Consider the following 14,320-nt stretch of genomic DNA (forward strand, 5'->3'; position numbering starts at 1 on the left):
AGGGGTTATGGATAAAATAATCTCCTAATCAATCTGTTTTATCAAAGGGAGGCATATTGTGGATGGAGTGGTGGTTGTGAATAAGATTATTGATTGGCTAAGATGTTTACGAAAACTTGCCTGATCTTCAAGGTCGATTTTAAGAAGGCCTATAACTCAGTGAGTTGGAGTTTTCTGGATTTTACGACTAGGCGCTTGTGTATGTTTATGAGAACCTTTCTGTGCTCATTACTACAAAATTGAGAAAATATAGCGCCTCTTTAATAGTGATTTTATCACTAAAGCGCTATAAATCAAAACACGGAGACTTTAGATAGTACTTTTATAAAAATAAAAAAAAAACTATCTTTGATATTAAGTTCCTATAGCGTTTTATTCAAAAAGCGCCACTATAGATTCAATTAATAAATATTAAAAAAGAAAAATTATTTATCTTAGATAGCGCTTGTGAATATGGGTGCCAAATGAAGAGATCAGTATAAAAAAAAAAGGCTTAAGAAAGGTGCCTTTCCTCTTTCTCTTGGTTGTGGAAGGGCTAAGCGCTTCCATTAGGATGGCCGAGGATTTAAGGGACTATACTGGTGTTAGCCTACATTTTTAAAGGACTATCTTAAATGCAGTCAAACTAGAGTTGACCTTATGATCAAAAGAATCAACATTGCTTTCACATCTAGATGATTCATCGAAAGATTGGATTTAATGGAAATACTCAAGGCATGGTTTCGGTTCGACAGGAAGAAAGGTATCGAAGAAAGTTTGGTTCTACATGAGGTCAGACAACGGATATTTCCAAGAGACAAATGTTTGAAATTCAAATAGAACAGATATCTTATATCCGTTTCTAGCAGTTATAGTTTCAAATCTTAATGTAGGTAGTTATTCTTCTAGTATAAATAGTAGTTTTTCATAGGGAAAACGGGTCACAAACCAATCATACACAAAACTTACACTCAAACTATCCACATTCAAGAGAGAAACGAGTCACAAGTTACAATGTGTAACACCCTATTTCTATTAAAGCGATAAAACACGCGAATATAACAAATATTCAAGAAATAGACGCTACGTCTCAACAAAAATCCAAATCAACATGCATATATAAAACATCTCAACAGTCACAGCGGATACAAATCATATATCTCCAACATAAACATGCCATGGTCAAAATACAACATCACATAAAATCCTCCAAGTCCCGACAAGTGGGGAAATATCAACTAAATAAAAACAGAATCCAACAACATATAAAGACACGACCACCTAATCAGAGCCTAAACCTACGACTCCAAACGATAACGGAGAAAGCTCCCGCTATCCAAGCACTCACCAAAAGTGACTACTCCTGCACAACGTCTACCCATCCATACAGACAGGTAGGCGGTCAAAACCAATGGAGGTTAACTTTACATCAATCACAATTAATAAATAATAATTGACATAATTAAGACAGTTCAATTCTCAATAGTTTGCATGAATAATAAACCTCCATATAGATTCATACGATCAATCCAAGTATCACAAACAACACTCATCAAACAATTATCGCCAACAAACATCATTCATATATCACAACAAGATCTCATCTCTATATGCAATGCGCCTATACTTGACACATATATCCATGTGGTACCATACAACAACATTAGATGCCAACCGCACATCTATGTAAGAGTACACCTCCTCTTACAAACAACTATGTAAAAGTACACCTCCTTTTACATTTCAACATACGACTCATATGATATGATGCATGGACATACAACAACGATCCGATAATGCATAACCTCAACATAACAACTATCAACGACAATGTAAAAGTACACCTCCAATTACATTGACTATCTCAACAACGATTGCATTATCAAGTATTCATGTCCACCCATTCAACAATTCACCATTCAAATAAGAGTCATCAACATGGATCAACATACATCAACATCAACTACAAAATATCACAACAATTCCATATACTCCTCATAAACCAAGTAAAATGGAACAACACAACATTTCATGATAAATAACATATTCAACCTTCAACAATCATCCACATATCCTCAAATAATCATAGAAAACCATTCACGAAAGGTTTATAAGGTAATTGGTTAAAAGGAACCATTTTCAACCAAGTTCGTCTATCTTTCTACCATTTTCAAAATAATTGAAGTTATTGAACCAAAACCAAGTAAACAAGATCCAATGCCTCTTTCCCTCAAAAAAAAAAAAAGATCCAATGTCTCAACTAAGTATACCTTTAATCTACATATAAGTGCAGTAGAGTATACCTTGGTGTTTCACCGGCTAAACACGACGAAATCATGAGAATCACAAAGTTCGTCTCTCTTTATCATTTTTACAAAAGAATCCCACTTTCAAAGCAAAACATGTTAAGACTTGATGAAACCAATCACAACCATTTTTAGAAATCATATAAATATTGTACAACCTTAACCCTACCTCATTTTTCGGAGAAAAACGAGTTTCCGGAAAATTGACGTTTTGGACCATTTTTCAAAAGTTAAGTGAAATTCACAAATTCAAGTCCAATTTGATTCAAATGAAGTTCCAGTAGGATTAAGTATACAAACAGAGGTTAAACAAGTCCAAAGAAACATTTTAGAAAGCTCGGATTGGCCCCCAAGTGCACGAAGCAAAAGTTCAAAATTGGCTAAATTGGGCTTAGCACGCTTAAGCGTCCTCTGCACGCTTAAGCGTCCTAGTTCCAGTAGCTCCTGGAACAGCTCGCTTGGAGCACGCTTCTGGCACGCGGGTAGGTCGCTTAAGCGTCCTCTGCACGCTTAAGCGTCCTACACCAGAACAGTTCAAAATCAGTTACGGGTTCCAACCCATTTTCACCCAAAATCACCATTTTGATCATTCCAAGCCCCAAAACTTAACCCAAAACGTGTTTACAGGTCATATACACTATAGAACACTCAAACATACACAAGTTTTGAGATTACAACATCAATTCATCAATAATTCACCAATTCACCAAACTTTCACAACTTTCAACAACCACAACAAACTCATCATCAATTCACCATTTCAATGATACCCATTGCATCAATTCAACAACAACATATGTCAAGACAACAACAACAACAACAACAACATTTGAACATGAATTCATCAACAATTCAACAGCCACAACTTCATTCATCATCAAATTCACACCAAAACATATCATGTTCATATATACCCATTTTGACATACAAATTCAACAACAACAACGCAATTATCATTCAATTCATGTACATAATCATGTCATCAAAATTAAGCACGAATTTCTACACCTAAAATCAAGTTAACCACTAAATCAAAGAATTAGGGAATGAATTCTAACCTCCTTACCTTAATTCTTCACAATCTCCAACTAAGGCTTCACTTTAGCTCCCAAAGCTTGAATTTCTAGCCTCCTCTAGCCCCCTCTAGATCTTTCTCTTCAAACCATTATCTCCTCTTGCTCTTTCTCTCTCTCTATCTCTTCCCAATTGGGAAAAATGTTGGTAAAAACCCTATTTTCCTCAAAGAATAGTGTTTATATAGGTCCTACTTAATTGGGCTCAACTCACAATGCCTTAATGAGCCTAACTCATTACTAATCTAATTCAAAATGTTATTACTCACCTAACGGTAAAATGTAATAATAACGGTCACCTACCGGTAATAAAACAGTTCACTACAACTTCCTAGTACTTAGTAAAATAATACTAGCTCTCACTAAGCACTAAAAATAATCTTCAAAAAAATTACAAAATTACCCTTACTCTCAAAATGACCAAAATACCCCTAAGTCCAAAATGACTAAAATACCCTTCTAACACCAAATTCTACAACTCCCAACCAAAAATACACACAGAGGCAATTAATCACATATAAGCACATATAACACACATAAATAAATAATAAAATAAATCTAGCGAAAAATCGGGCTATTACAACTCTCCCCCACTAAAAAGAATGTTCGCCCCCGAAAATTACCAGAAGTAAACAACTCTGGATACGAAACCGTCATCCTACTCTCCGATTCCCAAGTGGCACTCTCACCAGTTGGTCCAATCCAAATCACTTTAACCAAAACGATCTCTTTGCCACGCAAACACTTCACTTCGTGATCCTCAATCCTAACTCTCTTTGCCAACGCTCTCATCTTCTATTGAATCATCTTAACCTTTTCCGTAGTCTCTTGCACAACTTCCGGTCCTAACAAAGCATTTTCACCTGACTCATACCAACATAACGGAGTTCTACACCTCCGACCATACAAAGCTTCAAACGGTGTCATTCCGATACTAGAATGGTAATTGTTGTTGTAAGTAAACTCAATCAACGGTAAACATTCGACCCAACTGACACCTTGCTCTAACACACAAGCTTGCAACAAATCTTCCAAACTCTGAATAGTCCTCTCCGTCTGACCATCAGTCTAGGGATGATAAGAAGAACTCAACCTCAACTTAGTTCCCAAAACATCTTACAAACTCTCCCAAAACTTAGAAGTAAACCTCGGATCCCGATCTGACACAATACTAGAAGGAATACCATGCAATCTAACAATCTGCTCAATGTAGATCTCAGCCAACTTCGCCACAGACATACCGGTCTTGATAGAAACAAAATGTGCCGACTTCGTCAACCGATCAACAATCACCCAAATCGAATCAAAACCCTTAACAGTCTTCGACAACGCTCCGAAAAAATCCATAGAGATACTATCCCACTTCCACTCTGGCACAAACAACGGTTGCATCAAACCTGACGGTCTCTGATGTTCAATCTTAGACTTCTGACAAACCAAACTAGCATACACTAACTCCGCAATCTCCTTCTTCATTCTAAGCCACCAAAACAGCCTCTTCAAATCCTGATACATCTTAGTCGCTCCTGGATGAATACTCAAACTACTTCTGTGACCTTCTTCCAAAATCCGTCTCTTAAGCTCAAGAACATCTGGTACACAAACACGATCACGAAACATCGTTCTCATCCAATCTGAAGTCTCCACCTTTACCTTGATTAACCAACACCACTCGATCTACAAGTTCCAAATCTTCCTTCTGACCATTCTTAATCTCTTCCAAAATATTACTCGTCAGCTTCAACATTCCCAACCTCACACCCTCTGGTGTCAATTCACTAACCAAACTCAAATCTCGAAACTGCTCAATCAACTCCAATTCCTTAACCATCAAAGCAGACATATGCAACGACTTCCTACTCAAAGCATCAGAAACAACATTCACCTTTCCAGGATGATAACTCAACTGAAAATCAAAATCCTTAAGATACTTCAACCATCTTCTTCGCCTCATATTCAACTCTTTCTGGTCAAACAAGTACTTCAAACTATTGTGGTCACTGAACACTTCAAATTTAGAACCATACAGATAATGCCTCCAAATCTTCAACACATACACAACGGCCGCTAATTCCAAATCGTGAGTCGGATAATTTTTCTCATGTACTTTCAACTGCCTCGATGCATAAGCCACAACCTGACGATTCTGCATAAGCACACCACCAAGCCCCATCTTAGAAGCATCACAATACACAACAAACGATTTCTTCGGATTCGGCAAAATCAACATTGGAGCTGAAGTCAACCTCTTCTTCAACTCTTGAAAACTCTTCTCACACTTAGCATCCCAAACATAAGCTTGTCTTTTCCGAGTCAACTGCGTCAATGGCAACGCCGACTTAAGAGAATCCCTCAATGAACCTCCGATAATAACCTACCAAACCAAGAAAGCTTCTAACTTCAAAAACAGACTTAGGTGATTCCCACTGCAACACTGCATCAACCTTCGACGGATCCACGACAATACCACCTTTAAAAAAATTTGTAAAATTATACGGACAAACAATACAAAATTAAAAGTCACGATTTATCATGGTGCTAAATAGAGAAATTTTGTAAAATTATTACGGTAAATTTAATGGAAATGGTTTCATAACAGGTCCTTAAAGTAACAATGATAGTTTCAATTTATCATGGTGCTAAATAGAGAAATGACTCTTCATTATTGATGTCACAAAGTTTAAGTTTCGTTTTCTTTAACACACCAACTATTATTTTTGTCCTAGTTTTTTGTGATTGCATTATTTCAACCAAATCGTATTTTATACTTATATGGCTACGTAATATTGGATTTTATTGATATGTTCCTTTTATCAATAATCAATTTTATTAGACTCATACAACTCTATTGTCGCTATTTGTTCTATTTTTTTTTTAAACCGAGTATCCTCCGTGTGTAACTTGTGGAGACTAATCATTCGAGTCTTGTGTGTTTTAAATGAGCGGTAAACTCTCCTTAAAATTTTTAATGTTGCTGAATATCTAAGGTTGAATTCGAACCCATAATCTTGATTAAGCTAAAAGAGATCTCTATCATCTTATCTATGGACTATTAGTTATACAGGGAAGTAGAATAGATGATTTTATAGCTACAAATAGAATCATGCGGAAAATATATTGTTCTTATCTTCTTTTATATTTTTCTCATCCTTGTGGAGCACTTGTTGAGATTAGGCATGGCAATGGGGCGGGGTGGGGACGAGTTTTACATTCCCCATCCCCATACCCAATACTCATATACTTACCCGTTACCCTACCCATACCCAACGGGGATGAAAAATTGAACCCCATCCCCGTCCCCAACGGGTTCGGGTATCCCCGCCCCATCCCCGTCCCCGCATTGAATAATATTTTTTAATAAAAAATATAAGTTTTTTTGCAACCCCTAGTGAAATATTGTAATGCATTATCCAACAATATGTTCACTTTAACATTTGTTAGACCGATTGATTTAGTTGCTCCTTTAAATATCAATGGTAGCTTTTATAACACGACAATTATCAAACAAAATAACATGACATATCAACATAAAATAGTTTTCTGCATTTGGGACGGGTTTGGGTATGGGTTCGGGGTGGGTACCTATATACCCGTTACCCGTCCCATACCCGTGTTTTGAAATCGGGGAAAACCCAAACCCATACCCAAACCCAGTCAAAACGGGGAAAACCCGTCAAATTGGGTTTGGTTCGGGTGGGTAACCACGGGTATGGGTTTTGTTGCCATGCCTAGTTGAGATGCCTTCTACATGGAATATTCTAAAGTATTGATTGATATTTTATATTCTTCTTTTGATATTTTGTAAAATTAATTTATTATCATCTTAATTAATATTAAATAATCAGATGAGCCGGGATTTTTGACTTTAAGACAAGCATACTATAGGAGGAAAGGAAGACAGTTATTTTTTAAATTTTTAATATGTGTTTCTTTCACGTTATATTCGTAGATTCTTGAAAATAAAATGATAGAAATATACTACATACCTATGTTTGTTACAAATTTATTAAATTTTATTTTCAGCTATAAAATGTTCATGAAAATAGAAAAAAAAATTCCAAAAAAAAAGGTTGGAATAGAATAATGTTCCCATGAAGATGAAAATAAATTCATGTGTAACTACCTATTATAATCTCTATTTTCAAGGTTCCTGAGAATATTATAATGTTAACTAAATATTTTTTCTTCTAAATATGTTAGAATAAAATTTACATCTTTATATTTCAAAGAATATTATTCCTAAAAATAAATTTGGTAAACTAGAAACAAACACACACTTAGATAGATGAAAGGATGAATAACCATTAAACTTCACACATATAAGTAAATGAGTAGATATTCTAATCCCAATTGCAGCGTCCGATCCAACGTAACAAATTATTTTTATTAGTCCGGCTAGACTTGAGGATAAGGAAAGCTAGATATTATAAAAGTAAGACGTGAGAATTAACGTGAGGATAAGGAAAGCTAGATATTATAAAAGTAAAACGTGAGAACAAGCAAATTGGAGAAAAAACAGACAGAGACAAGAAAAAATGGCGAGTGGAGGAGCAAGTGTAACAACAACAATGATTGCAGCTCAAATTGTTGAAGTGGGTGGTGAAACTCTAATGAAATCAGCCACAAAAGATGGAATGAGTGTTTTTATTTTCATTGTTTACACAAACCTTTTAGCTCTATGTTTTCTTCTACCATCCACTCTCTTCCACCATAGAAAAAGAGCTCCTCCTCCAATTTCAACATCAATTTTCTATAGATTACTTCTTCTTGGTTGCCTCAAGTATGAACAAAATAGTATATTATTATTATTATTATTATTATTATTATTATTATTATTATTATTATTATTATTATTATTATTATTATTATTATTATTATTATTATTATTATAAGGATTTGAATTTGGCAAAATAGAGTGATATGGAGCTATACTTGTGCAGAACTGCAACTCATATGTTAATGACTTCTGGAATTAAATTCAGTTCTCCCACGTTGGCTTCAGCTATTGTTAATCTTGTCCCTGCTTTCACCTTCATACTTGCTATAATTTCAAGGTATGTTTATGGTTGAAATTACAAGGTTTGTTGTTTTTTGGATTAGAATGCATTTACTCGCATCATAAAGTCAGCAACATAAAATATACTCTTTTAGTCTTTAAAAAACAAAAATTCTTTTATTCAACAACTTTTGCTTTTTTCAGATTTATTAAATAAACTATGAATCTAGATGATATTAAATTTCAGATATATTAATTATTTAATGAATTAAAAAAACAAAAATTACTTATAAATATGACTGAATTATTATTATTTTGGTGGGATTCCAATTAATCAAATTTAAGGAGAAAAAGTTATTGTAGTTTTTAAGGAGAAAAAGTTATTGTAGTTTTTTGACTATATCTCTTTCATAGATAGGATACGTTCCCGGTAGGAAGCTTGTCTTTTCTCGATTGTTACTGAGTTGTATTGTAGTGTTTTGTTTCTTGATAATTTTATTGGTTGTGGGACATACATCTCTTTTTTAATTCGGCAAGAAATATTTTTTCCATCTTAGTTAGTTGACTTCTACTGGTGAATTTTATAATATCTGACATGATAGGTTGAATAAATTAAATAAATAGATCATATGTTTCATATAATAGGGTGAACAAATATTATTTAAGAAAAAAATTCCCACTATAAATAGATCATATTATTTTTTTAAATAATAGAGTGGATCATATGTGTAAGATGGTGTCAAAGTTGCTCGCTAATCGACTGAAACGGTGTTTGGTTAAATGTGTGTTAGAGGAGCAGTCTGTGTTTGTTGAGGTCCACTCTATACTGGACAACACGTTAATAGCTACCAAGACAATCCACTCAACGAAGAGGAAGTCGAAGGGATGGAGAGAGGAATTGGCTTTCAAGATTGATATTAGCAAGGCTTTTGATATAGTGGATTTGGGGTTTCTTCATGGTGTGCTTATGCGAATTGGAGTCGGTGAGAAATGGATCCAGTGGATGATGATGTGTGTTAGTTCTGCTACTTATTCGGTGCTTATGAACTTTGATAAGGTGGAGCCTATTGTACCCAGCCAAGGGTTGCGCCAGGGTGACCCGTTATCCCCATATTTATTCATATTGGTGGTTGAGGGCCTCTCGACTCTAATACACAAGGCGGTTGATAGAGGTGATATTCATGGGGTACAAGTAGGGGTGGGAATAGGCCAGGCCGTCCGACAGGGGCCTACGGCCTAGCCTATTTAAAGCCCAGCTCGGCCCAGCTCGTTTATTAACAAGACCAGACTCAAGCTTTTTATAAGGCATATTTAATTAAATAGGCCAGGCTAAGGCTTTCAAAAAAGCCTATTAAGCCCATCGGGCCGGCCTATTAAGCTTTTCATATATAATATATCTTCCATTATTGATATTTTTGAAGTTTTTTTTCCATAAACACAAGCCTTCATATGATTGGTTATTTAGTAGGTGATATATTTGTGTGATTAGACCTTCGTAAGAATTCATTATTTAGTAGCAAACATATTTGTGTGCTTTAGGCCTTAATAAGTTTTGGCCTATTTAGGAGTAGGTTTATATGTGTTTCCAGACCTTAGCATAAAATAGGCTTTTAAATAGGCTTTCAGGCTTCATCAGGCCTTTAAAAAGGTCAGGTCAGTAAGAATTCATTATTTAGTAGCAAACATATTTGTGTGCTTTAGGCCTTAATAAGTTTTGGCCTATTTAGGAGTAGGTTTATATGTGTTTCCAGACCTTAGCATAAAATAGGTTTTTAAATAGGCTTTCAGGCTTCATCAGGCCTTTAAAAAGGTCAGGTCAGGCCTCGAAAATGAGCCTATGACGGGTAATAGGCCAGGCTCAGGCCTAGCATTTTTGAAGTAGGCCAGGCTTAGGCCTTACAAAGTCCGGCCCGGCCTAGCCCATTTCCACCTCTAGGTACAAGTAAGTTGCGGCGCACCAGTGGTGTCCCATCTGTTGTTTGCAAACAAATGTTTCTTGTTTTGCATGGCCAATGTGGTGGAAGCACAACGTTTACTCACTATTCTTAAAACTTTTGAGGCAGCATCTGGACAAGAAATAAACTTATATAAGTCTGAGGTGTTTTTCAGTCGTAATATGAGTGGGGCGGCGCAAGAGGATTTGTCACGCATTATTGGTGTCCAACATGTGATGGGTACTGGAAAGTATTTGGGATTACCTTCAATGATTGGTAGAGATAAGAGGTCCGTTTTTTCTTTTATCAAGGATTGTATCTGGAAACGAATAAATGCGTGGAGGGGACGAGCATTGTCGAAGGAAGGGAAGGAAGTAATGATCAAATTTTTGTTACAATTTATTCCTTCATATATACTGAGTATTTATCTCATGCCGATTCAATTATAGATGATATTAAGAAGATGATCAATGTGTTTTGGTGGGGAGGAAGGAGTAACAACCGCGAGATAAAATGCCCCAAAGAATTTGGTGGAATGGGTTTTAGAAATTTTAAAGCTTTTAATCTTACTACAGTAGCTGATAGCGATTTTCGTATGAGCTGAGGATAAACAACCCAGCCCCACATATCCAAATCAGAACTAAATTGAACTACAATAAACTACTCCAAAACAAAAAAATAGCCAAATAACTAAACTAAGACTAACGATAAATCAGAAGGTCAAAATAACCTCATTATGTTAATTTTTTATTTTGCTAATACAAAAATGTTAACTTTGTTTGCAGCATCATCATTTTTTGATAGATAAATGTCACAAAGAACTAAAAATTGTAAGGACATAATCTAAACACAATATATTGCACTAAAATCAGATTTAACACATATTGTAGTACCAAAAATGTTATTAAACCTTGTTTTTTAAAAACAAGGGTTTAAAAAGGTCACAAAGAACTCATATATATCAATTGTAACATCCAAGAAGGTGTTTGATACTAGAGACCAAGGTGATTTTCAAAAATATCTGAACTGATAAAGCTTGAATACTTTTGGGACCTTTAATACTACAATTACATATATTTTAAAATGTAGAGCAAGAATTTACATTCTAGTCTATGACTCTGATTGTGATCCGGTAACAAAATGTCCACTTTCAAAATTTCATTACTATTCTAATTCTCTAATCCTTGCAAATACAAGAAAAAATAAACTAGCATGAATACTGTGATGTGCATTTTCAGGATGGAAGTTCTAAATATGAAAAAGCATAGCAGCCAGGCAAAAGTTATTGGCACAGTGGTCTCTATTGCAGGGGCATTAGTTGTGACATTTTATAAAGGGATACCATTGATTAATGATGCCAATAAAAATATAGAAATGGGAGCAAGTGGAATTTTCCTTTTAGGGAAATCAGATTGGATAATTGGTGCTTTTCTTCTTGCAGCTGGTAGCTTTTGTCTTTCTCTTCTGTTTATTGTCCAGGTAAACAAACTATATATTAGTATGTACACATGCAAGACTTTAAATTACAGTTGTGATTTTCATGTGAAGAGAACCACAAGTAAATGTGGCCGATGCGGATTTAATTATGGTCGTAGGCACAAAAAATATTTGATTTTGCGATCTAAATTATGATCAAAATCGTAGTTGCAATTGCGGCCGAATATAAAGGTTTTTGATGTCTCTGCAACAGTATCACAATAGCTGTTGCATTGGCTGCATTTGTTTGAATGTTGCCACAATACAATGGTTCGCAACATAATCACAACGTGTAATTTAGAATCGGAAACATGCTTTATCATATCAATAGGGGAATATATTCAATTTTTTTCCATCTATGTATATACAGACTTGGATTGTCAGGGATTATCCAGAAGAGCTAGTGATAAACACCATTTGTTGCTGTTTTGTGGTAATCATATCTACCATTGTAGCTCTCATTGCAGAGGGAAATTCAAATGCTTGGAGACTCAGACCTGATAAACAGTTGCTATCTGTTGTTTACTCAGTAAGTTTAAGCTTTATTATCATTATTATTATTAGGCATAAAAAAATTATTAAGAAATTTTAAAACATTAAAAAAGTCTGCATCATAATTTTTTGCATGAAATGTATTGTAACTTAAAAATATTATTTTTCAATTAAGTGTGTTCTTTTAGTTTTAGAATTATAAATTGTAGCTGTTTAAATTTTGGTTTTGTGGATATTCATTTAATCATGGCTGCCTTTAATCATTTATAGGCAGCTTTTGTGGAATCATTGAAGAATGTTATACACACATGGGCATGTCATAAGAAAGGACCAATATATGTAGCTATGTTCAAACCTTTAAGAGTGGTCATTGCACTTAGCATGGGGGTTATATTTTTGGGAGACAATCTTTATCTTGGAAGGTAAATCTAAAGACCAACAAATTTGTGAAAAATAATTTAAATGATGATTAATCCAAGATTGGCTAGTTTTTTTTTTTTTTTTTAATTAAAAAATGGTTTAACTTATTGGTGCAGCTTGATTGGAGCTGCTATCATAGTTATTGGATTTTATGCTGTGATATGGGCACAAGCTCAAGAGGAACACATAACAAGTGAAAATAACATTTTGTCATCTTCTTCAGCCCCTCTGTTGTCAAACAAAAGCATGGATATATAGGAGGACGGAGACTATGCTTTTTTAAGGTGGTAGGTTATATTAAACATGGACAAAATCTATGTTTGTTGAACGTAACTATAAATGCACGTAATAGAAGCAGTATATATTTTTTTTTATCAAAAAGGAAAAAGAAATTGTATATTAATGGATTAGTCGATCAGAACTTTTTTTCTTAACCATTAGAATGATCATAGATGCAATATAATGTGTATAATAAGTTATTGAGCACAACAATTTGATCTATGTACATGCTAGATGTCTAAACCTTTTTGTTCTTCTAAAAAAAGGAGGTTATGTCTATGTTAGCTATCTGCACTTTTTTACTTAACGGATAAGATTGTAATTCTTTTCCTATTTTTATAGGGAAACAAATATTATCGTCTTGTTTTGATCAGTTCTTTGTCAATGTCAGCCTCCCGCGGAGTTTCACATCCTATTTTGTTACCCTTATTTCTAAGGTGGACTTTCTCTTCAATTGAGTGATTTTCTTCCTATCTCTCAGTTTGAGTCACTTTATAAGCTAGTGGCTAAGGTGTCGATGGGTCGGTTAATTAGTAGGGGTTATGGATAAAATAATCTCGCCTAATCAATTTGTTTTCATGAAAGGGAGGCATCTGGTGGATGGGGTGGTGGTTGTGAACGAGATTATATATTTGGCTAGGATGTTTACGAAAACTTGTCTGATCTTCAAGGTCGGTTTTGAGAAGGCATGTGACTCGGTGAGTTGGAGTTTTTTGGATTTTATGAGAGGGCGCTTGTGTATTTTTTTCGAGAATCTTTATGTTCTTGTGAATATGGGTGTCTGATTCAAGAGATCAACATCCAAAAAAAAGGCTTAAGCAAGGAGATCCTTTGGTGCCTTTCCTTTTTCTCTTGGTTGTGGAAGGGCTAAGCGCTTCCATTAGGATGGTCGAGGATTCAAGGGACTATACTGGTTTCCAGGTTGATTCAACGGGTTAATCAGTGTCACGACTTATGTATGCCGATTACACCCTTTTCATTGGGGAAGCTTCAATGGCTAATTTATGGGCTCTAAAAACTATCATGTGTTGCTTTGGTCTGCCTTCAAGTCTCAGGGTTAATTTTTTTTCTAAGAACAGTACAATGGAGGTGAATCTTGACTTTGACTTTTTGAGTTTGGCTGAAGGTTTTCTTGATTGCAGAATTAGTTCCTTTCTATTCATTTATTTGGGTCTTCATGTAGGGGTCAATTCGAGAAGAGACATCACTTCGAAGCCTCTTATTCAACAAATTTCTAATAGGCTTGGGTTGTGGCGTAATAGGTTTGTGAGTTCGGGAGGGAGAGTGGTGTTGATCAATTCGATTTTGAATTTGATCTCCATTATCTATGTATCTATTATGAAGTTACACACTAAAGCTTGGAAT

General features: G+C 35.0%; 1 protein-coding gene across 1 annotated transcript; it reads left to right on the plus strand.

The window, feature by feature from the left end:
- The first annotated feature begins 7,859 nt into the window (after positions 1–7,859).
- LOC146921136 (WAT1-related protein At3g28050-like) lies at positions 7,860–13,306 on the plus strand. The gene is made up of 6 exons (XM_085714555.1): positions 7,860–8,138; positions 8,299–8,412; positions 11,527–11,767; positions 12,135–12,293; positions 12,527–12,678; positions 12,793–13,306. The coding sequence occupies exons 1-6, from the start codon at positions 7,894–7,896 to the stop codon at positions 12,932–12,934; spliced, it is 1,053 nt and encodes a 350-aa protein (XP_085570681.1). The 5' UTR covers positions 7,860–7,893; the 3' UTR covers positions 12,935–13,306.
- The last annotated feature ends 1,014 nt before the right edge of the window (positions 13,307–14,320 follow it).

This window comes from Medicago sativa, chromosome 5 (genome assembly GCF_051527215.1).
Source record: "Medicago sativa cultivar Bolivia chromosome 5, Bolivia_mono, whole genome shotgun sequence".
Lineage (NCBI taxonomy): Eukaryota > Viridiplantae > Streptophyta > Magnoliopsida > Fabales > Fabaceae > Medicago > Medicago sativa.

Excerpts from the sequence above, each read along its gene's own strand:
- LOC146921136 (XM_085714555.1), top strand. The coding sequence starts at position 7,894 with ATGGCGAGTGGAGGAGCAAGTGTAACAACAACAATGATTGCAGCTCAA. Across the intron at positions 11,768-12,134 it reads CTCTTCTGTTTATTGTCCAG|ACTTGGATTGTCAGGGATTA; the intron begins GTAAACAAACTA and ends ATGTATATACAG. Across the intron at positions 12,679-12,792 it reads GACAATCTTTATCTTGGAAG|CTTGATTGGAGCTGCTATCA; the intron begins GTAAATCTAAAG and ends TTATTGGTGCAG.